General features: G+C 38.9%; 1 protein-coding gene across 1 annotated transcript in view; it reads left to right on the top strand.

Moving 5' to 3' along the window:
• Nucleotides 1-9,692: 9,692 nt before the first annotated feature.
• Nucleotides 9,693-25,512, top strand: part of LOC124722885 (proteasome subunit beta type-4-like) — a 34,215-nt gene continuing 18,395 nt past the window's right edge. The window contains exons 1-4 of the mRNA XM_047248021.1: nucleotides 9,693-9,887; nucleotides 16,441-16,647; nucleotides 17,764-17,910; nucleotides 24,599-24,797. Of these exons, the coding sequence (XP_047103977.1) occupies nucleotides 9,850-9,887; nucleotides 16,441-16,647; nucleotides 17,764-17,910; nucleotides 24,599-24,797 (591 nt within the window). The 5' untranslated portion in view covers nucleotides 9,693-9,849. The remainder of the gene's footprint in view (nucleotides 9,888-16,440; nucleotides 16,648-17,763; nucleotides 17,911-24,598; nucleotides 24,798-25,512) is intronic.

Genomic DNA, 25,512 nt, shown 5'->3' with positions numbered 1-25,512 from the left:
GGAAGAACCAGTGGGAAGTTCGGAGTTTGATACATGTATTTCCTTTATCACTGGAGTGACTGATTTTAGGTTTTGGTACAGCTGTGTTTGGGTTGTATTGTCAAGAATATTGGTCAAAATACAGCAGGTTTTGTGCATACTTTCACAGAACCAACAACACACACTAGTACACATATTGAAAGAATCCACAGAACACCTATACATATATTTTCATGACAAAAATTTGAGACGTCTCTGCAAATATATTCACACATTAATGTCAATTCACACTGGCTGTCACATCATGACACATCACGTCACATCAAAATGTTCCACAATTCATTTAAAATGCTAGGGTTCCCACAGAACATCAATGAAGTGTTTCATCACATAAACGTTTCTCGGGAAGAACGTTTTCACGGTGGCGTCGTTTGCTAAAACCGGAAGTTAACCTATTTTCGCCACATTCACTCATGTTGTTGTAGTGGATTTAGTGCTTTTGTATCTTCGCAATTAAATCTTTTTTATTTTTTTAAGTTGCTTTGGCCTGCTAAGGACCACATGAAATAACTTATGTGTTCTTTCTTTTCTCCTTTCTTTCTGTCCAGTAATTTTTCGTTCTTTTCCTTTGTTTTTCTCTTCTTTCTTCTCTCCATATTGTATCTCCCTTTTTTGTTTGCTCCTGGAAACCCTTGAAACATTTTACTTTTGCTTTGAACCTCCCTCTTTCTCCTATTTCTTCCTCCAATATTTACATTTCCCTCAGGTCTGCTTTAATTTCTTTTATCCACTTCATTGATTTTTTGAGGATTCTGTCAAGGAAATTAAAAACTCTTTTTGTCACTCCTTTTTCATCTAACACTTTTAGGCATCCATAGAATGCAGCTCTTCTCTTCCTCATAGTGTCCGATGTTCACTCAATTTTTTCATGAACTTCTTTATTTCTTCTTAATTTCCATTTCCTTTACTCATATTTTGAGCCCAAGACTTTCCTGATTATTTTCCTTTCCTTATTTTCTATTTCACCTCATTGTTTCGCTATATTTAACGAAATGCGTTCTGATACATAAAGATATTCTGGTTTAATGAGAGTACTGTAGTGTCAAAGTTTTGCATTTGTGGAAACAGATTCCCTGTTACACAAGATTTTTGTTAGTAGAAAATCCGCCTCCAGTTTTCTCGCCCTTGCTAGGTTAGCTTCTTGGTCTGATGGATTACGTTGTACTACTTCATCTAGATATTTAGATTTTGAAGCCTTTTTATCCTACCATAATCAGTTTCCATATATTTCGGTGACTCCTCCACATTTGTCGAGTACTCTGCCTTTTTCATAAGATATATGTAGGCCTGCTTTTGGGGCTGTCTCTTGTAGGAGACATCTACTTTGTTTTATTATTATGCTTTGCTTTCATGGCAACTTGAAGATGTTCCATGACGATTTCGATATTTTTTCTGTAGAGTGCTCTTCTACAAGCGAGATTAGATATCTGAAAGCGAAAAGTTATTTAGGTTCTGCAATAACAAAACAGAGTAGACACCCACACTATATACACTGAAACACCAAAGAACCTGGTATAGGCATTAGTATTCAAATGCAGAGATATGTAAACAGGCAGAATACGGAGCTGCTGTCGGCAACACCTATATAAGACAAGTGTCTGGCGTAGTTGTTAGATAAGTTACTGCTGCTACAATGGTAGTTTACCAAGATTTAAGTGCGTTTGAATGTGGTGTCATAGTTGGTGCACGAGCAATGGGATACAGTATCTGCGAGGTAGCGATGAAGTGGAGCTTTTCCTATATGCCTATTTCACAAGAGTACCATAAATATCAGGAATCTGGTAAAACATAAAATCTCTGACATTGCTGTGGCCGGAAAAAGATTCTGCAAGAACGGGACCAACAATGACTGAAGTGAATCCTTAAACGTTACAACCTTTCTGCAAACTGCTGCAGATTTCAATGTTGGGCTATGAACAAGTGTCAGCGTGCGAACCATTCAATGCACCATCATCAATATGGGTTTTTGGAGCCAAAGGCCCACTCGTGTACCTTTGATGACTGCATGATACAAAGCTGTATGCCTTGCTTGAGCCCATCAACATCGGCAATTGACATGACATGACGTGACTAATAGTGTGAATAAGCACTGATGTGACGTTGCTATGATGTGATAATGCTGTGACGTGATGGTGTTGTGACAGCCAGTATGATTTGACCTTAATGCGCCTGTCAAATAATTTGCCCCTGACGAAGCTCATTAAAGGCAAACTCACTCTGGATGTCACGTAAGGGTGTATTCATAGTGTCGATCCCGTCATGTCACGTCAGTTTGCTTAGCCCAGTTCCAAACCGTGAAAGTGATATTATGAGTGACCATCCATCATACAAAAAGTGAGGAACTGACAAAAATAAAGTTTATTGATGGCCAAAGTAAACTTCATATCATATGTTCTCGATCAGTTTTCTGTGGTAAAGTGCTGAGAAGTGAAACAACATTTCAAAACATCTATGTATATTTGCTACCGAAAATACATAGACACAAACGCATCACACAATATTTAGGGAATAAATAAAGGCTATATACCTTATCCATTACTTTTTCCTTATGTAGTTATTAACATCATAAACAACTATGTTTTTCTTCGTCAGAAAAGGAGACTTATCACTTAAAATGTTATGTAATAAAAATTTTTTCCTCAACTTATGTTCTTATTTATATATAATTTGAGTGTCAGCTTTATTCTGTTATTGCAAATCTAAATAATTTTTCACTTTCACCTCGCTTGTGGAAGAACACTCATTGGAAAAAATATCCAAATTGTCATGGAACATTTGCAGTTTTCCACAAAAACAAACATAATAATAAAAATAAAGGTTGTGGAAGAACACTCATTGGAAAAAATATCCAAATCGTCATGGAACATTTGCAGTTTTCCACAAAAACAAACATAATAATAAAAATAAAGGTTAAGAAGACGCAAAAGTGCTAAATCCACTACTGTGACATGAGTGAGAATGGCAAAAACAGGTTAACTTCCGATATTAGCAAACGACGGCAGTGTGAAAACTTTCTTTGAGAGCCACCTTGACGTGACGTGACAGTCTGTTGACGGCCTATGTGAATATCCCACTTGATATGCGTTGTGGAATGTTTTGGTGCGACATGATTTCACGGCCAGTGTGAATTCCCTTTATTGTGATAAAGGGGAAACTCGCTGGTAAAGTCCAGGACATTTGCTGAAAACACAGATTAAATGCAGAGGTGATTTGTTAATGCGTTTTTGAATAAGGATAGTCTGGTTTGTGCATTTACTTCTGAAGTGAATATAATTTATTTTGTTCAGGAAAATTTGTGTGACTAAAGCAACAAAATGATTTATATTGCATGTCAAACCTTCATAATTCAACATACTTGCCCATGCATAGATTTCAGTATGAGATGGAATATGTGAAGCTTTTTCAGTTTGTCTACCTACATAAAATAAGACAGCCATCCAGCTCAGTGAGTGTCAGTAACTTTTATACCGCAAATGATGACGTCCACGAATATACAGGGTGAGTCACTAACTATTGCCACTTAGAATAACATCGGAAGTATCATAGTAGCTGAAAAGTTTGTGGGAAAAATGTTGCATGGGACAATGGGGGCCATAATATGACGTTGGTTTTTTTGTTGCTAGGTGGAGTCACGTCAGAGATATGAAGGTCAACTCTGCTTTTTTGTTAATGGTATGCTATAGTTCGGTACTTATTTTCTGATAGGGGCTATCGAGATGAATCCAATAATGTGTAACAGTAAGGTCTTTGAATGTCAATGAAGTTTAAAAAGTTGGCGTGAACATCCATTTACAGAAGGTGTTCGAAGTGATGACCATTGGCATCAGTGCAGATTGAGTGGTGTTCCTTATCAGATCGGCACATATAGAATCACATGCTCTGACAATTCTCTCTCTTATATCGTACAAATAGTAAATTTTTGCCGAATACGGCATATCCATCTCACATGTCATTGACATGTAAACACCATTCGACGGTTTCGCAATACAACACTTATAGGAACGGTAACACCAGTATCGTCGAATCAAGCGAATGTTAATGATGTATTCCTTCGAAGAACAAGTCGATATGCTTCTCATTTATGGAGAATGCTAACGAAATTCAATGAGAGCTAGAGACTTACATGCTGAAAGCTATCCTCAACGTACTCACCCTATACGTCGTACCTTTAAATATGTGTATGATAAACTGAGAACAACTGGATCTTTAGCGCATCTGAAACAGATCCAGCATAGGAAAGTTACTAACGAGGAAACGAAAATTGGAACTCTTGCCACTGTTGTTCGACATCCTTGTGTTAGTTCATGTCAAATCGCAAGGAAATCCGACATGAGCCAGAGTAGTGTTGTTCGTGTTTTGCATCGCCATATCAGTCTCCACCAAGAATTAACCGGTATAAATTGTATGTGTCATATGAATTCTGCTGATGGGTTCAACTTCAGATTCAGAGGGCTGACACATTTATTAATTTGATTTTATTTACTGATGGGGTTACATTCACGAATCATGGAAATGTTTATTTGCATAACATGCATTATTGGGCAACTGAAAATCCATGTTGGCTGCAGCAAGTTGCACACCAAAAACCGTGGTCTGTGAATGTATGGTGTGACATTCTGAGGAACAGAAGGACATTTTAAAGGTAGGAAGTACACCACATTCTGTTATTGGAAGAAATACCTTTAGGAACAAGGAACAGAATGTGGTATCAGCATGACGGGTGTCCGGCACATTTTTCGCTGATGGCTAGAAATCATTTGCAGAGACAATTCCGAAATCGTCAGATTGGACATGGAGAAGGTATCGTGGCTGGCTCGTTCACCAGACTAAACGCCTCTCGATTTTTTTATTCTGGGGATTCGTAAAAGACATTGTTTAAAAAGACATTCCAACTACACCTGAATTTGTGCGAGAGAGAATTGTAAGAGCAGTTGCTTCAATTAGTGCAAATGTGATAATGAATACCAGTCAGTCCTTGTTAAGAAGATTGCAGCACGGTATTGATATGAATGGTCATCACTTCGAACACCTTCTTTAAATGGACTTTCATGCCACCTTGGTGACCTTCATTAACCTTCAAAGATGTTACTGTATAACATCATTGGATTCCTCTCGATAGCCGATCAAAAAATAAGGACCAAACTATAGCATCCCATTTAAAAAAACAAAGTTGACCTTCATATCTCTGAAGCAATCCCAGCTAGCAACAAAAAACGAACACCATATTATGGCCCCCAATGTCCCATGCAAATTTCCTCTACAAACTTTTCAGTTCCTATCATACTTTTGAAGTTATTCTTGGTAGCAATAGTTAGTGACTCACCCTGTATATTAGGCCTGCATGTGTACGATGAAGGGAAATCAGTAAATGGGAAAGAAAGCATATTGGTGGAACTCAGTAGACAAAATATTGAGCCTCCACATTTACATCAGCGCAAGTTGAAACTGAAGCAAAAATTTACTAATCAGACTGACACAATTTCTCCAAGACAACAGGAGGTTTCAGAAAGTAAAATGTCAAACCTGAAAGCTGCGTTAGCTACTCTTGGCTCCAAAGCAAATCATCAAAGAAATGGACCCTGCATTGCTGCACCGAGAAGGGAACATGATATACAGCCTCAGAGATGGCTATTCTCTTCAAAAAAAGAGTAAAAAAATAGTGCTGCATAATCACTTCGATAAACCATGTACTGCTGAGTTACAAAGCATTATAATTTCTCTGTTACAAAGCAGGCAATAGATACTGATTTTTATACTATTCAAATTAATCTTAACGAATTTTTGTAACGTTTCTTAGTACTTTGCATATCGTTCTAATGTTGCTACTATACTTCAATCATTGACATAAAAATGACATTTCCCCTTGATAAATTTTAAGAACTTGAACATGCAATGTTGTGTTTATCCTCACTCTTATATGTTTTATTTTTTTGTAGGCACAATTAAAACAGTAAAACGCTACCTCAAGGAGTTAGAGTGTCAGTGACATGGAAGAAGCTATCGTATCTTGTGTGGGACGATTTTGGATTCAGCTTCTGACACCAATGGAAAACGAGTGAGTAATACAGTAAGAAGAAATCTCCAGTTTACAATTTTATTTAATTTCAGTCTTCCAGTGATATTACAGCGTAGTTTCTTTATTAAGTGTACCAGTAAAACATGTTGTTAATATGTCAATGTGTCAATTTTACTAATTTTATGGTATTATGTTAATTGCACTCATCAGTTACATATTAAAGTATCTACAGCATAGGTTCTCTTACAGAAAAATAAAATAATCATTACAGAAAAAAATAATATTGCAGAAAATATGATACAGAGAAATGAATATTTTTGTAGTCATAAATAGACATGGTCATAAATAAAGATCTAGGAATGTATCTGAGAGTTACATGTACATGATTATTATTCATTGTGGTTCAGGAACTCCTCTACAGCTCTACAGTGTAAAATTATAAATGACCCTTGCAATAGGAACTGCCTTAATGGAGGGAGGGCATTGAAAACCTTACAGCCATTTAAGTGGGCTGCCTTATTACCATACTCAGGTTTGCATCCTCATAGTGGATACTCCCTTTTCTTCTAATATCAAGATTATGGTGCACACCATCATATTTCAAAAGGGAGTGTTTTCCTTATGGGGCACACCAGGTGCAATATATATTGTTCAGTGGATGTGAAGATTTCGAGTTCCTTGAAAAGATTTCTGTATGTGGCTCTAGGGTGGACCCACTCATGTGTCTTATAGCTCTTTTCTGTGCACATAGCACTTTTCTAGCAAGTGGCTGATTTCCCCAAAATATGATCCCATGTGCCATAATAGCAGATAAATAACCATAATAAGCAGATTTAATGGTTTCCATATTTCTGTAAGAGCAGACAATGTATAAAGAATCAGTTGTAGGATTCAGTGTTTTGCTCAGTTTATTTTGATATCAGTATGCAAACCCAGGTATTTTCAACAAGTCGCTGTAGCTATCTACTGGTCACCTAGTTTTTCTCCAATTCCTACATCTTTAGAGGTGATATGACACTGAATATAGTTTGTTTTACTGCAATTAACAGAAAGACCATTTATGTTAAACTAGTTCACAATATCCCTAAAAGCCTTACTAGTTGACACCTCAATTTTGTTTATTGAATTATCGATAAGTAGTGTACTGTCATCGTCAAAGATGGGGAATTTGCGATTGTATGTACAAAGAGGTAGATCATTAATAAAAATAATAAAATGTGGAAGGCCCAGAATGGAGTCCTGAGGCATGCCACATGTGATGATAATCCATTCTCATGACGATTAGACACCTTCTCCATTATCCAGTACAACTTTCTGCTTTCTGTTTGAAAGATATGACTGGAGCTACTTTCCTGCTGCAGCATTTATTCCTAGATACACTGAAGAGCCAAAGAAACTGGTACACCTACCTACTAGCATGTAGGGCCCCATCAGCACGCAGAAGTGCCACAACACAATGTGACATGGACTCGACTAATGTCTGAAGTAGTGCTGGAGGAAGTTGACACAATGAATCCTGCAGGGCTGTCCACAAATCCGTAACAGGACAAGGTAGTGAAGATCTCTTCCCAACAGCATGTTACAAGGCATCTCAGATATGCCCAATAATATTCATGTCTGGGGAGTATGGGGGCCAAGGGAAGTGTTTAAACTCAGAAGTGTGTTCCTGGAGCCACTCTGTAGAAATTCTGGATGGGTGGGGTGTCACGTTGTCTTGCTAGAAGTGCCCAAATCCATCGGAATGCACAATGGACATGAATGGATGCAGGTGACCAAACAGGATCTTTACGTACGTGTCACCTGACAAAGTCGTTTCTAGACGTATCAGGGGTCCCATATCTGTCCAACTGCACATGCACAACACTATTACAGAGCCTCCACCAGCTTGAACAGCCCCTTGCTGATATGCACAGTCCACAGATCGAGAGGATGTCTCCATACCCGTACATATCCATCTACTCGATGCAATTTGAAATGAGACTCATCCCACCAGGCAACATGTTTCCAGTCGTCAACAGTCCAATGTCAGTGTTGACTGGTCCCAGGTGAGGTGTAAAGCTTTGTGTGATGCAGTTATCAAGGGTACATAAGCGGGCCTTCGGCTCCGGAAGCTTATATCGATGATATTTCGTTGAAGGGGTCACACGTTGACACTTGTTGATAGCCCAGCACTGAAATCTGCAGTAATTTGCGGACGGGTTGCACTTCTGTCACGTTGGACGATTCTCTTCAGTCGTCGTTGGTCCCATTCTTGCAGGATCTTTTTCTGGCGGTAGCAATTTGATGTTTTACCAGATTCCTGATATTCACGGTACATCCGTGAAATAGTCGTACCAGAAAAACCATACTTCATTGCTACGTCGCAGATGTGTCGCATCTCTCGTGCTCCGACTTTAACACCACATTCAGACTCACTTAAATCTTGATAACCTGGCACTGTAGCAGCAGTAACTGATCTAACAACTGCGTCAGACACTTGTTGTCTTACATAGACGTTGCCGACCGCACCGCCGTATTCTGCCTGTTTACTTATCTCTGTATTTGAATTTGCATGCCAATATTAGTTTCTTTGCTGCTTCGATGTATGTAGCTTTGTGTAACAGTATTTGGTGATTGACATAATCAGCCTCTTTTGATAGGTCATAAATATTCCAAATACCTTCATCTTTTTGTTGATGGGCTCCAGAATATTGACAGCAAATGCAAATATTGCGTCTTCTATTGATAGTCACGTTCTGTAATCCAAACTGACTTTTGCTGATGATATTATGCTTACTGAAGTGCTTAACAATCCTGGCATGCATTAGTTTCTCTAAAACCTTGGAAAAATTTCTCAGTAGTGAGATTGGCTGATTACCTCCAGTATCTGTCTTATCTCGCTTCTTATACAGAGATTTCCCAACTGCATACTTAAGCATTTCAGAAACTATTTCTTGCTTAAGTGATGCACAGAAAAAGTGGCAAAAGATTTTACTTATGTGGTTGCAGCATTAATTTAATAATTTACTAGAAATGTTGTCAACTACAGTAAAGTTTTTACCTTTCAAAAATGTAATGACTTTTCAATTTCCAGACTAGTGCTTGTTATTACTTCAATCTATTGTACTGTGCTAGGCACTGTGCTCTGCAGAAAATTCATGACTTGATTTATGGAGCCTTGCGATCCCATTTTTTCTGTTCTTGTTAAAAAATATTTGTTGAATATATCAGCAACTATTTTTTATCACTAAGAAGAGGATCCTCATTTTTTTATTTCGATATTATCAGTGCTAACTGTGCATTGCCCTGTTCCCTTCTGTACAAAATTCGAGATAGTTTTTACTTTATTGCCTGAGTTATCAATTTTTGCCTTCAAGAACATGTTCTTTGATGCCTGTGTGGTTTTGTAAGGATAGTAGTGGGTTGTAAAGATCAGATTGCCTTCGTGCTGCACATCGCACAAATATCACTGAAATTCGTATGTCCCATCAAATCTCGGTTTGCTGCATAAAATCTTTGCACATTTCACAAGCATGAAGGCGTAGTTGTACGAAGGGCGCTGGACACAGATCACCAAATATATGTATGTTCCATATCTTTGGCTACTACTTTGTACAAAGATTGGATGTGTCATGCAGAGATATTGATCTCAGTGCGCTGAGATTACTTGGGACATCTTAAAGAAGATCTGTGAAAGACGCTGATGTGCGGAAACAGTGCTGAATTTGTGGTTAGGTTGCGGTAGTTCAGCCCCCGAAAGCTAGTAGTACCCTGTGGTAAATATTTTGTACGTGTTTTATAATCTGCTGCAGTAAATGACGAGTTACGGAATGGGCCCAAGGACTGTATCGAAGTAAGTATTTCGCAATGAATTATGATGTCTTAAGTTCTTGTATATTATTTTCTACTTAATGCTGAAAGAACTGCGATACGAATCACTATGCAGATCCTTCCGTGTTTTGTGATGGGTGTGATTCATTTTAGTTAGTTAATTGTATGACTTTTGTCCATCGAAAAACTCGTTTTGCATTTCATCAAATTAGTTTTGTTTGACATTTCTAATTTGAAGTACTGTAAAACGGACGTTCGGTATTTTTTCCAATTTCATTCGATGTACGTTTCCAAATTTTTTCACGGCAGTTATGAAGCTTTATCAGAACTCTTTTCGGCTCAAATCGATGTATTACTATAGCGTGTGTAACCGTCCTTCTGCTGCCGCCTCCCAGCCGCCCCCCCCCCCCCCCCCTCCCGAGCCCGAGCTTTTTTTTACGCCCCCTATGATTTCTTTCCTTAGTCTAAGCTACCACGACATATAAAGACTGAAAATTGCAACGTATTTAATACACGTTTAGACACACGACCCTGGATGCTTGATCATGTAACTTAATTCTTTATTTAAGAGGAAGTTAATTGGAGATAACCAGAAAGTGAACAAAGTTATTGATTTCTTGCCTTTTTTACTGTATCGTTGTTGTACCATGTTCATCTTGTGATGTTTCATAGATTTGCAACGTTGTGTGATAAGAACAATGTAAAAATTGTGTGTTAGAGACTTAATAAACTTGCAATATTATTTGCAGATACCATACGTTGAGAACTCATGAGACTTTTACAATTTAATTATTCCTACAAGCCTTGATTGTGGTTTTGCGTTCTTTCATATCACATCTTGGATCGGAAATGGCAGTTCATTGTTGCTGCCTATTGAACATTAGCTTGAATGCAGTATTTGCAAAATTCGAATTGTTCATTCAGCGGATTATATTCCATCCTGATTACCCAGTATGTGGAATGTCCTGGCATAATTTGTTGTTAAATGTAACTGATTAAATGCTGAAGGGATATTGTCATGGAAATTGCCAAAAATTAATTAGATTTTCGAACATGTCATGGAGTCACCACATTGTTTTAAACTTGTGCCTGTTATGTGGTTGCATAGTTTGAAGATGTAAACTTAATAAGCAGTTTAGTCATATGTAAACTTAATACTTCCCTGTTATGGTCTTTTTTTTCCAAGAACAATAGTTGTTGAGGATTATGTCCTACTTGGTGCTGTTGTGCAGCTCTTTTAATGTTTGATAGTTACTTTCTGTGACATCTTGTGCATAATATTTTATTTTTTTCATTCATGGCTTGTTTCTTAAAATGATTAAGAAACTGTAGAGCATTTTGGAGATTGAAAAGGTTATTTTGACAACCCAAGGTAGCTGATTGGTATACGATGACTGTATACCCCAATGGAATGTCTCTTATAAATGTCACATAGATAAAGTATCTCTAATTGAAGAAGTGTGTACTAAAGTTTATTCGTGGACAGATTAGAGGGAGAAAAAGTTATTAATCTCACTTTGCAAAACAGTGTATGGCGTTGAGAGTTAACTTTTACAAATAGAAAATTGATGATGGTCCCAATGTTTAATACTAGCAATCAAGTGAATAGTAGTATGTGCCATTTGTGTATAAAATATACAACATATATGTGAGGACATGAATTACTTCCATTATGTGGAAGTGGAGGAAACAGTCAGGAAGAGGACAAAGTAGGAAAGTGAGTCGGAGTTGGAAAAAATTATGTGGTGATGAAAGTAACAGCCAGTGTGTTTAAAAATGAAACTGGTAGGAACAACATAATAGAGGAAAGAATCAGTGTGATGAAAATGCCAGGGGGTTGTCAGAAATTATTGGTTTAGCAGAATTAGCTCACTGATAGTAAGTAGTGTTTTTTAGGCTCTTATTATACTGGACAAAGTCTGAGTAAGTGGAAGAAATGCAATAATGGTCAAATTAGAGGCAATTGTTTTTCTTAGAGACGTTTCTTAGAGGTAAGCAGTGTAATAGTGGAGGTTTGGAAAGGTGGTACTGATAAAACTTTGGAGCCGTGTGTGGATGGGTCATAGTAAAGTTTAGCCCTGATGCTTGAGTAATTGGTGTGTTCTTCTAGGTTTGTATATTATGACAATAAGCATTGGTATTAAAGAAAAGCATCAGATTTTGTCTATGAAGTTGTTGTTGCTATCTGTTAGGAATACTGTAGTAATTTTCTCATGCATTAGTCATTAGGTAATGGCTGGCAACCTTAGAAAACTGCAGTGGAACTGCACATACAGCTACTTTAAAATAGTTTAAAATGTCATAAGGTGTATGATAATTTAAGAAAAAAAAAACAGGACTTCAATGAATGTGAAAATCTGTATTTAATGAAGAAGATAGGGAAATGTCTAATACAACATAAGAAATTTCAGAGAACATCTGCCTTGTGTTGGTCCCTAGATCCAGTGGATGTACACTGTATTTTTATCTTATTGGCATTGTGTGTGTTAAGATTTGAAGCCTGCACTTAACTTTTATGTTGTGTAATTTGTATTGAGCAGTCCACAAGTATACTGTAGTTCATAGTGTCTGATGGCAGTGTAAAGAATTACATTGTATTAAGAATTACATTGTATTGACCATGTTAAACTGTATCAATTCAGTCAGGCAAGGAAAAAAGTCTTACCTTCATAATCTCAGATGTTATTGAATTTAGCATATGTTAAAGTGAACGACTAAGTAAGGAATAGGTATTTTTTTGTTTTCTCTCCTTAAAAAATAAAAAAAAAATGCTTCAAGATACAGCCCTCCAAAGATGACACTGTACATACCATTTTGAAGAAGTGAATTTTGGAAAAAATTTAAAATATTGTATCTCTGGAACAGTTCTAGATACTGTGTTTGGGTGTTTTATTTGAAAGATAATTGCTTTATGATTACAAAGAAATCCTCCATTTGGACTTATCTGTCAAAGTTCTTTTACTATAGCATTCTGAACCTTTTTATAGTATATGGAAAAACAAATTTTCAGAAATGCTGATCCATAAAATTTTGATTTTTTTTTTTTCCTCCCCTTCTGTTGATTAGTACCATATAGTTTGTTTTATTATCACATAACAGGCTCATGAAAATCAAAACTTAGCCTTATTTAACATAATTTTAGTTTTGAAAGATGAGTAACACTCATTTTTCAAGCATTTTAAATGGTTCCGAAATGTATGTGAAAGGTCCAAAGACTTAAAAGGTTTCAATTTATACAACTCCTGTGCACTCTGTTTTGTACTGACATTAGCCAATCAATGAACTAGTGTTCCACTGCTTCAGTATCTTCCTTTGATGTAGAGTTATGCCCTCCTGTTTAACCAATAGGAACTGGAGCACTTACAATCATTGTGAACATGAACTCAGCACTGATGGTGTTGTTGCTGTCTTGCAGCTGGAAACTTCTATCCAGCAGCTGGTTCATGTGGTAGCATAAAATTTACTACAATCTCGTGTAACTCATAACTGGTTTGTCTCTATAATCTCTGCAATCCATCAGTCACAGTCATACACACAGGCCACAAACATCCGCCTTCTCAGGTTATGAATCTGTATTTTATCCTGCTGTTTCTGAGGTGTTGGCCGAACGAACAGAGTTTCTTTTCTTGCAATTTAAAGTGCATGCAATATGAGTTTGCCCATCACTTGGAGTCCAAAAATGTGTTTTCTCAATTCCTTTCGCAGGAAGGGTTTGTTTGGACCAGTCTTCTTTTTTTCTGCTCACAAATTGTTAGATTTCCTCTTTGGACAAAAAAAAGAGGGCTGTGGATGTTTGATTTTATGACTCTCGTAAAACCCTCAGCATTCTGAATTGCAGCTGTATTTGGTCCGGAAAGATTGATTTTTAGCATGGTGCTTCAGCAGGCCACCTACACTATCACAAGGTCCCTTCCTGTGACCAGTAGCACTATATACCCAGTCAGTTGCACTAGCAACTTACTCAGTTCAAACTGCTGATAAAGATTTTTAAAATGACTAGGAGCACCATCAGAAATAATGAACTTCTCAGGCCCTGTTTGCTGTTGAATTTTGCACATTGCTAGCAAAGCATGTGCCGAGTCACGTCGTGTGTCATCACTTATAACTGCAACGCTTGTGGTCTTGTTTTCAAAATGTGTCACTCCTATAAAAATTGAAACCTGGTCACAACTCCAATAATACCCTTGTACTTCTTGTGGGAGAATTACAGACCATTTACCGAGCGAGGTGGCGCAGTGGTTAGACACTGGACTCGCATTCGGGAGGACGACGGTTCAATCCCGCGTCCGGCCATCCTGATTTAGGTTTTCCGTGATTTCCCTAAATCGCTCCAGGCAAATGCCGGGATGATTCCTTTCAAAGGGCACGGCTGACTTCCTTCCCCGTCCTTCCCTAATCCGATGAGACCGATGACCTCGCCGTCTGGTCTCCTTCCCCGAAACAACCAACCAACCAACAGACCATTTCTCAGCAAAATCACAGTGAAGCACTAAACATAGTTCTTCAGCCTGTACACACCCTTTCACTTCTGGAATATGTTGTTGTTGCAATTTCTTCAGATGCTGGTGTGCTACTTGCTTTCACTGACCATTTACCAAGTTCATCGATGAAACTGTCAAAGGCAACAGTTTTCTTAATTAGTTTATTTTCCTCCCATGTCTCATATGTAATTTCTGCTGAATTATCTGCTATGTCTTCCAGGAAAAGTGTTTGTAAAGACAGCCCTCACTTTCCAGGGTAGCCACCACATTCTTGAAACAAACAGGTCTCTCGCTTTACATCACAGACTACTAATGAGTTCACACACCCAACCAAGGTGTCATATGTCACATGCTCCAGTAAGTTCTTCAAAGTTACTACACAAAATTCATGCAGTACACACATAAACAGACATCTCTAGGTGGATGTGGAACTACCCACTTTAGGTCGTAGTGTATAAAATTTTGATCTTCCAATAAGTGGAGTTGTCTTATAAACTGCAGAAGTATCTTCACCACTTTTTGACCTTCAGCTGTTACAGTTATAGTGTTTTTTTTCCACTGTGGCGAGAACAGTCCCATTTATCTTCTAGGTAAAATGACTACTCTGTTTGAACTTGAGCTGCTTCTACAGGATGATCAGAATAGGGATCTGATCATCCAAAGACTCCTTTTACAATCCTCACATTTCTAGATTTGTCTCCCATGTACTTTGATACTTATGGAATAGGGTTCAAAATTGTTTTCTTTGAAAATGTATCTAGAATAATAGTTAATACTTGCACCTTTTCACTGTAGGATGCGCAGTATTCAACAGGTGAATTGAAATTTTGTGAAAAATTCCTGGCAAAAGGTGCAAGAGTGCTTTGGTTCATTTTCTTCTGAAGATTGAATTTTTACTTTGAAGTGTGTGGTCAGTTTTGCTGTAGTGTATTCATCCATAGCTATAGTAATTTTTCTGCGCTTTCTTCATGCGTAGAACTTAAGACTCGACTCCGCTGAACACGGTTTCTTAAAAGGACTAACACCTACCTCTGTAGCTGACTGATTCAGGGTATTTAATTATTCCTCTATTGATGCAAAATCTGCATCAACTGCACCATGGGAGGCTTCACGTTGTTCAGACACTTATCATTGTTGTTGTTCTGTCAAAACATTTAGAACACAAAAAGTTGTTACTGGAAACATCTTGACTTTGAAACAGAACAAAGTCCGAAGACATTTCAAACAGTTCTTTTCACAAAACACACTGCAACTGTGTCAACTGGCAAATTCCTTTTGAAAACACAGAACTCATTGGATGGTCCTAGACTTCTTAGAAGCCTCTTCAATAAACAAATTAGAACTGAACTACTACAGTGCAGAAATCTGCAATGAACAACTATGACATAGAAACTACAACAGAGTGTAAAAAATATCTGCAACAAAGAAAGTGATAAGAAATAACTGCAACAAAGACAATAGAAATAAACATTGTAACAAAGAAATTAGTAAGCAACAACTTCAGTGAAGACATGTTACCCGTGAAAGTTAAAAAAATGATTTAAAGAAGAATAAAATAAAATAAAACCTGTCCAACTTAGAAGTGGAAGTTCTCCTTTACAGAAAATATAGTACCACAGGGTACTAATCAACATAATAAATTTAACTTTTCTGGATTTACATTTTTGAAAAAAAAACTGTATAGTATTAAAAAAAATTCAAAAGGTGACAGTAAATGAACTTTGACAGATGTGTCCAAACTGAGGATACCATTGTAATCATAAAGCAATTATCTTTCAAATAAAAAAAAACTCTATCAAAATATGTAGAACTGTTACAGAGATACAGCATTTTAAAAATTTTCCAAAATTCTCGTCTTCAAAATGGTGTTCGCAGTGTCGTCTTTCGAGGCTTGTATATCAGGGAAGGAATTTTTTTGGAGAAAACAAAAAATACATGTTTCTTACTTACTCTTGAATTTTAACATACGCTAAATTCAAGAACATCAGAGACCGTGAAGGTAACCCCCCCCTCCCGCCTGAAATGATACGGATTATGCTGGATGCAACTGTCGTATAACAAATTGGAGTTAATTTTTCCACTGGATTGTTTCAGAACCCCTATAACAACTGGGACATCAGTTATAGGAGTGAAATTTGACAGCGGAGTTGTAATCGCAGCGGATATGCTTGGTTCCTACGGATCCTTAGCAAGATTTAGAAATATTTCAAGGATTATGAAGGTCAACAAAAATATAATCTTAGGAGCTGGAGGGGATTATGCAGATTATCAGTATCTGTGTGATGTCATTGCTCAGAAGATGTAAGTATTAATAACTGTTATGTGTATAGGCTATGCTTGATGTGTTCTTCTGATGCAGTAACACCACATGTGCACTTTCAGTAGTAAAAGAGTAATAACTTTAAAGTTTCTGAAGTCTGTATATGCTGTTATGTATGTTTCTGTGTCTATGCACTAAACATTATTAAGTGGTTGATCTTCCCTTGTTTGTATTTGATGTGACTTTAGTGTTTCTGGAAATGACTTATTTTTTAATGTCAGATATGTAATTAATTACACTTTCTGCAACCTTGCGAGTTGGTGTACACTAAATTTAAGTGTGATGAAGATCTGAAATTCTTATCTTACCTTTCATTATTAATGCTTTCAGATATTTTTTTTGTAAAGACAGGCAAATGCCATGATGTGTGGCATATTCAAAATCGATACAGAATGGCCTGAAGAGAACACTTGAAAGTTCAGATGATCTAATACAGTTTTCAAGGATTGACATATGCTGTGTAACAAATGGCTGATATTTGACAATAAGTTGAAGTTTTCTGAAGGGGCAAAATTCAGCCTAATTATTGAAAAACCATCTGTACGAGTGGAAATGTATCTTACTAGAGAAGATAATGAGCTATGTTCTGTGGTGTAATAGGCAAAGGCCATTTAGGAGGTGTGATGTAATTTTGAAGACTTGGTACATCACTCCTTCTGCTGCCAAAGCTTTCTTCTCCAATTGCTAGACCACTCACAGGTGGTACTTATCTCATGACACTAAGTGCAGTAGCACAGTTTTCACTGCTTAATATTTACTGTGTGTGTGTGTGTGTGTGTGTGTGTGTGTGTGTGTGTGTGTGAGAAAGTAAGTAAACGGTTACCAGCTAGTTAACATTTCTTGCCTCTTGGTTGGCCAGTGTTTACAAAGGATTATATTATGACTTGAACTGATAAACTGGTTTAAGAGGATTGCTGTACTACACTTTAGACTGAACTCGTGAGACACAAAAAGACTTTCTGAGGAGAAGTGCACTTTTGTGACAATATCAGTGTATAAAATTACATTACATGTAGTTGAACTCATATTCTTGAAAGTACCATGGCACAGAAACTTAATAACATATTTTTGTTATACATACTTTATCTTTGTTATAGAATTGATGAGGATTGTTTAGATGATGGCAACCATTTGAAACCTAAATCGCTGCACTGCTGGCTAACAAGGGTGCTCTACAATAGGCGCTCCAAGTTTGACCCTTTGTGGACGTCATTTATTGTGGGAGGTCTACAAGATGGAGAACCGTAAGAATTTCTATTACTTTCTATCCCTCAGCTGAGAATCTGTGTTTAATGCTTGCTTTTTGACAAGCTGTAGGAAACTCTTATGGGTTAATGGTAACAAGAAATTTAATAAAAATTTGTTTCATATTGGCTTTAGGAAAATGTTCTTGGTTGTTTGCTATAGTAAACTGCAGATGGTGTCTGGTGGATAAGAGGAAATGTGAATTATCTGTGTAACAGTTAACTTTTTTTTTTAGTTTTTAAAATTCTATTTGAAGCCGTCTCATGTAAGCATATGTGGAAAAAATAGTTTCAGTGTAATTAATCGTACATTGTTGTATAGTTGCTTATCAGCTTTGTAACTGCTTTCTGCTTCTCTCCTCTCACTGTGTTTTATGTACCAGACACCAATAAGGTGCGTGTCATCGGAGATGCTGGCAGTTGTGGATTTTTGTGTAATGAGCCAGTCATCTTCATCTCAGTCTATGTCTACTAAACATAAACAGAATGAGGCTAAAGATTCAAAGACTCTCCCAGCTGCACCTTAATTCCTCATGGTATCACATATTCAAGACAATCAGTCCTTTGCTATGGTTAATCCATTTATTATTCAAAAAGGTGTTGATACAGTTGCAGGCCCTGTGAAATCCTGTTCTCTTTTACGTAATGGCACTTTGTTTTTGGAGACTTATTGTGATTCTCAAGAAGATCTGCTTACAGCTTCGCTCAACCACGTCTATCCTGTTCGTGTGAGAGACCCATTGAATGCTGTCTCTGATCAGGATGTCACTGCAGTCCATCAGCTCTTGAAAAATGTTGATGCATCCTTAGTGTCTACATGCACTTTTTCCCCTCATGTTTGACAGAGTAGTGCTTCCACTGAAGATAAAAGCATGCTATGAAGTCATCACAGTCCGAATGTACATCCTGAATCCAATACACTGCTACCAGTGTCAGTGTTACAACCACACTCAGTTGTCCTGTCAAAACCTGGTCAAATGTGTTACTTGTGGTAGGAATGCTCATGAGGGTGACTGCTCGCCTCCTTCTCCCTGCTGTATTAATTGCAATGGCAACCATGCAATTTCATCCTGAGAATGTTCCGTGGATCTCGATGAGCGGCCCGTCCAGGAGATGAGGGTGAAGGAAAAAGTGCCTAATCCTGTCACCTGCAAGTTGTTGGCTAATCGAAAGCCCTGTGTTTTACCATCTGGCACTTACAGTGCCATTCTTGCTACACCTCACACCACAAAAGACATGCCCACGCACACTTGTGACCTTAAATTCAACCCCGCAGTTGTAAAATCTCACAGTGTCACTGTATCATCCCCGTCTCCTTCACCTCCAACTGTGCAACAAGCCACCAAATTTTCACCTCTGGCAGCAAAATCAGCTGCTACACAAATGGCACACCGGAAGAACAGAAGGCATACTCGACTAAAGACTTTTTACATCCCTCAAGCCAACAATCTGAGTCTGCATCAGCCAACTGCTAAAACTCGAGGGAATCAAAGGCAAATGATCCTCTCCTTTGCTGACTCACAGATCCTCTTAGTGTCACCACGTGATACCCTCACCCAGCCGACCTCTGTTTCGCTGGTTTGCACTGCCACACATTTTTCTGCCCTGGAATCTGCAGACTGACTGAGGGAGAATGCCAATGCCTCTGTAGATCTTGTGGAGCAGATCCTCCAGCCTCTGCACCGTGTAGCAGTGAGTCTTTGAGGGCTGGCCGACAGCAGCTACTGAGATGACAACCCTTCATCCCCCCCCCCCCCCCCCCCCCCCCGCCCTGTTCCCCATCATGACTCTCCTCCAATGGAACATTCGCAGCATTATGTCCGACAAGGAGGAATTACGGCTGCTCTTGGAATCAGTGTCCAGTTGTTTTCTGCCTCCAGGAAACAAAATTGTGTCCTCAAGACCACTTTGACCTATCACATTTTTTTCCGGTTCACTTTGACATTCCCCCGAGGATGGCATTCCATCACTTATGGGAGTCATGCTGCTCATCTGGTATGACACTCATAGTCAAACCATCTCACTGAACACCTGGCTGCAAGCTGTTGCTTTCCACATTTTCTCTTTGTACCGTCTACATCCCTTCATCTCTCGGTGTCACCAGAGCAGACTTTCTCCAGCTTATTGGGCAACTTCTCACCTCATTTTGCTGCTCAGTGACTTCAATGCGTACCATCCCCTTTGGGGATTGCCAAGAACCTGTCAGAGAGGTGCCCTCTTGGATGACCTTCTCAATCAACTCAACCTCATCTGCTGTAACACTGGAGCACCCACACCTATTCTCATTGGGACCTCTTGTTCTGCACTGCCCAGCTTGCCTGTTGTCTCGAGTGGTCTGTTCTCTCTGACACGTTCGAGTGACCATTTCCCGTGTTCTGTCTGTCTGTTGATCCCTACCCACCTGCATGTAAACCCAATTGGCAGCTTTCTAAGGCCGACTGGAAGCTTTGCTCCTCCCTGGCAATCTTCAACAAAAACATTTCTCCAGTTGTGATGACCCAGTAAAATACCTTACAAACATTATCCTTACTGCTGCAGAACGTTCCATTCTTCACAATTCACCTTTACCTTGCCATGTCCTGATCCCTTGGTGGACTGATGCGTGCCATGACACAGTTTGCACACTTTGGCATGCTCTCCCCATTTTTAACTGTCATCCTAAAATGGCAAACTGGATTCATTATAAACAGTTGTGTGCACAGTGTCATTTCACTGGGTAGAAAAGAAGCTAGCAGGATTTCATTTACTAGTTCTTTTAACAGTTCTGCTCCCTCATCCGTCATGTGAGGCCTGATTGTAGCAGATGTCATTGTGGACCCTATTGCTATCTCCAATACCTTGGGGCACTATTTTGTGGGTATTTAGAGCTCCACACACTATTGCACTGCCTTCCTCCATTGACCGAGCGAGGTGGCGCAGTGGTAGCACACTGGACTCGCATTCGGGAGGACGACGGTTCAATCCCGCGTCCGGCCATCCTGATTTAAGTTTTCCGTGATTTCCCTAAATCGCTCCAGGCAAATGCTGGGATGGTTCCTTTGAAAGGGCACGGCCGACTTCCTTCCCCATCCTTCCCTAATCCGATGAGACCGATGACCTCGCTGTTTGGTCTCTTCCCCCAAAACAACCCAACCCCAACCCTTCCTCCATTAGAAATGAGTAAAACAAAACAAAACCAAGTAAAGAAGAAAGCTGACCATAGACAAAGATAATAGGTTAAAACCATAAGATCACTGACTACTGTGCCTATCCTGTGGTGAAGGCCATATTACTGACATAACATCCCAATAGAGGAACCAAATAGCATGGCTATTTGTTGAGAGGCTGGTGGAGTGATTGATGTATGAGAGTTTCTGAAGAAAGTAATCTACCGAATGGAACAGTCCCCAGAGGGAAGCTGTCATGGTGGGTTGAACACTAAGGCAATATACAGGGCTGAGTGGATCACGTAACAAATGTGATCCACCATGCCACTGGTTTATTTGACCCAAAGCCCTCAGGTCAAATTAGGAGGTAGGCTGTACCTTAAGTTGACATGAGTGGTGCTTAACAATCTGGACCAGGCTCTAATTTGACTTTTTAAATACTGACTAATAGCATAAGGCCTTGCAACCTTCCACTCAGTTAGAGCAAAAGGTCATCATAAATAAAAAAATAAAAAAGGCAATGAAAGGTCATGGGGATTATGCTTCGACTCGATCATTCCATCGGTTTCACTTAAGTATGAGAAGTCATCAAGAGATCTTACGACAAATGGAGTTGGTCACTTAGAGCAGCCATGCTGAGGCAGGAGTGTGAACTTTAGATTCAACAATTATGAGTTGTATAAGTGTGTCTTCATGTGGTAACTGAAATTGGCACTGCCTGAAGCTTGTGGTACTGCACCTGGTCATGACCAGGTCCAACACAGGATGATGTGATATTTGTTGAACGCAATCAAAGAAAACCCAAGATTGTTCTAAACTGATGTGGCAGACAGGACTATTTTCCAACTTGTGGAGGGCAGCAATTTGAATGTTCACTTGAAACCAAGAAAGGCCCAAATATGCCCCACTCGCTGCAGAAACATTGATGGAATGGTCTGTGTGGAGTAAATGATCAACTGTAATATGGTTTGGATCCAAGATCAGAACCTCATTAGCTGCTCCCAATGTCGATTTAGAAGGTGTTAGTCCACAGCTGACAATGTGTCCATGCAGAAGCCAGCTAAACAGTGTCCCTTCATATGTAGATAGTATTACACAGAATTTTTTTCCATGAATTATGTCATTATTTTGATGTACAGCATTCTAGGACAGTTTGACCAGTGGTGGTTCTGTGACCATCTTCCTGCCTTGCAATCCATCTTATCACGACAATTATTAAGTTTCCAAGTTAGTCAAGTTCTGCCTGATAGTTCTGAGCAGGAGAATGATGTCCCTTGCAGAAATATTATGTTTTACCCTCTGTACTGTTAACTTGCCAGTTGCAGGGAGCCATAATCAGTGCTCTAATTTTGCAGTTTTTTGTTTATAATTTATTATGGATGGTGGGGGGAGAAAGGGTGAGTTTTCTTGCCATATTTTTAATTTTTTGACTGTCAAATGGGGGACATTAGTCTCAGGTGTTAGGAGTAGACAAGCTGCAAAACAAAAAAAGCAAGAGAAATTGTTGCTCAACTCATTATAGCAGGCTGTACCACTTAAGAGGGCCCACACCGGGGTAGTGGGGTGCCTGTAGGCATAAAAGTGGTTGTTTCACAGCTGATGCATAGGCAGTCAGGCAGCTGCACTGTAGCCTACATGACCATATGTCCACAAGTGAAGTGTTCACATAGGATCTGCATGAAGCATGAGGTACACACACCTGCTGTGGGGATAGTAAAAACCCAAACACGGGACTGGAAGTGCCACCGTGGTTACTGAAGAGGCTCAGAGTATTTTTAGAATGAGGAGGTAAAGAGGAAACTGTCACTACCTCATATACTTTAATTAAATGATTAGATTAGATTAGTACTTGTTCCATAGATCACGAGTATGACACTTCGTAATGATGTGGAACATGTCAGGTTAATAAAAAGTGTCTATACAGGATATTACATTACACAAAATATTACATGACACTTGATAATTTTTTTTTTTTTGGGGGGGGGGGGGGGGGGGGTTGGGGAAATTGCCCACTTACTATATCCAAAAATTCCATATCCATGAAGTTTCAGTAGGCAGTAGAACTATATAGCTGTATTTGCAGTTTATCTCAACCCTGTGGTTTTCCTCGATTGTTTCCTCAAAATCTGTCTACCTGAAGAACTTACTGGATATAATGCAGAATTACACAAAATCTTGCGGCAACTGGAGCAGACAAAATATCGAGGATGCCCGGTTTTCCTTGCCGAGGCTGAGGAAGTATGTATCATTGGGCAGGGTGCCACAGTATGAGGGAATACAAGGAAACAAATTAGCAGATATGGCAGCCAAGGAGATGGGTATAATAAATTGGGTCAATGTGCTGGCCCCTTACATGCTATTTTTGTATGTCGAGGCCCGCTAGACAACAAGGTTGGTGCTGGAACATTCATCCTCACTTTTTTAGGGGCATTTGCTTCTAGAGAGAGTCAAAATTGTGGCTTACGACTGCAATGTGAGTCCAGATTTCCAACCCCTGCTATGGTACTTTATATGACAGTGCTTCAGGGTACGTCTTCCCAGTGAACTTACGACCCAATTTATTGAGCCTGTGTCTTGCCACGTCATGAAAATTCACCTTGTACATTACCATCTGTCTGGGTCAGTTACGGGAATGACCATCCTCTCTAGTCCTGAAGTGTGCTACCCTAATTAATGAATACATAATACGGGAACTGAAAGTCTTCATTTGTCTTTCATAATTTGAAGCTCAGAAGAGAGATAATCATTTTTATCCTATCTTTATGATTTTGATGTTTGCCTCTACTCTGCCCAGGACATAGGCAATAACTGCTGTATTTACTTCCTCAATGATGACCTCTGGTAGTTGCACAAATAAATTAAACATGGGGGTGATAGGCCCTCCCCTCACATTGTTCCTGCAACACCATCGTTGGGAACCACTCCCCAACACCCAGCCAGAATGGCAGCAGCAGCCTCCTCCAGTGTCTACTGGTGACAGGCCCCCCTTTCAGGAACTGTCTGCCTGGAATCCTGTAGACCAGTGGCCTGACACCAGCCAGTGTCTGAAGAAGTCACTGACGGTGAGACCCATGGTTTCCCACTCCTCTTTTGTTTCTTCACCCACAGGGAACTAGTTCTCACAAGATTCTTGACCACCACAAGAGTAAAACAGTTTTTTGTTGCCTTGTACAAGATTGACATGACTGCAAAAAGTCATGGAGATAATGGGATTCCTTGTTTCAGACTGTTTCTGTGCTTCATTTTATGTGTGTAACAATGCCTTTCAGGTAACAAATGTATATACATGCAAGTATTGGTTTTCAACTGTTCGTTTCAGTAAGATTAAAGTATTTGAGCTCTCTCTCTGTTCTGAAAACTCTTTATTTCATGTAGGCTAAGTGCTCACACATATATACATGACTTTTTCTGCAATTCATTCTTTGTGAAGTCACATGTAGGCAGTTTAATAAACAGTAGCAGTAGAAGCTGATGGTTATGTTAATTGATAGTGAGTTTATACACAATCATTTTACTGGATTTTTTTTTTATTTTTGTGATAGGTTCCTTGGAGCTGTAGACAAGTTAGGAACTGCATATGTTGATCGGCATATTGCAACGGGATTTGGAATGCATATTGCTCTTCCTATGTTGAGAGATGCACTTGAGAAGAAAGAGACACTAACAAAAGATGAAGCTGTTCAGTTAATTAAAAAATGTATGGAAGTGCTTTTCTATCGTGATGCTCGTTCATTTCCAAAGGTGAGTGTGCAAACTTTAAATGATAGAAAATAATCTAACAGTTAACACCTACGCCATAGACTTCTGCCAGTTATCTTTTCATTGTCCCTTTGATAATTGTACCAATAATAAACATTATACATTATAAAAATTGTTTCTGAAGTTGACACACTACCAAGACACACAGTATACCATGATGAGCTAAAACACTATGACCACCTGCTTAATAGCATACTGGTCCATCTTTGAAATGCATTATAACAGTGATTCTGCATGGCATCATTTTAACTGGTCTTTCATAGTTTTCTGGAGGTATGTTGCACAATATGCCTGTGCATACATCACAATTTCCTGTAAATTATATATCAATTGCTTGAGAATGTGCAGCTGGTGCCTGATAGCATCAGAGGTTTGTTCCATTGGATTAAGATCTGCCGAATTTGATTGTGAAGGCATAAATGCGAGATTACTGTCATGCTTCTCAAACTTCTGTAAGAAAGATTGTGGCCTTGTGACAAGGATGACTGGAAGATGATGATGCCACTGGGGAAAATGTCAAGCATGAAGGGATGCATATGGTCAACAATAATGTCAATGTAGTCCACAGCTGTCATGGTGCTTTCTATTGAGCAACTGTTCACGTGAATAATGTCATATCTGGACACAGTCAGTGACATACTGTAACAAGAGATGTGGGTCATTCAGCCTGATGACACATTTCCGTTGGTTCACAGTA

The sequence above is a fragment of the Schistocerca piceifrons genome, chromosome X (genome assembly GCF_021461385.2).
Source record: "Schistocerca piceifrons isolate TAMUIC-IGC-003096 chromosome X, iqSchPice1.1, whole genome shotgun sequence".
NCBI classification, from domain to species: Eukaryota; Metazoa; Arthropoda; class Insecta; order Orthoptera; family Acrididae; genus Schistocerca; species Schistocerca piceifrons.
Note: the sequence above shows the minus strand (reverse complement) of the source record. Positions and strands in the feature narration are given on the sequence as shown.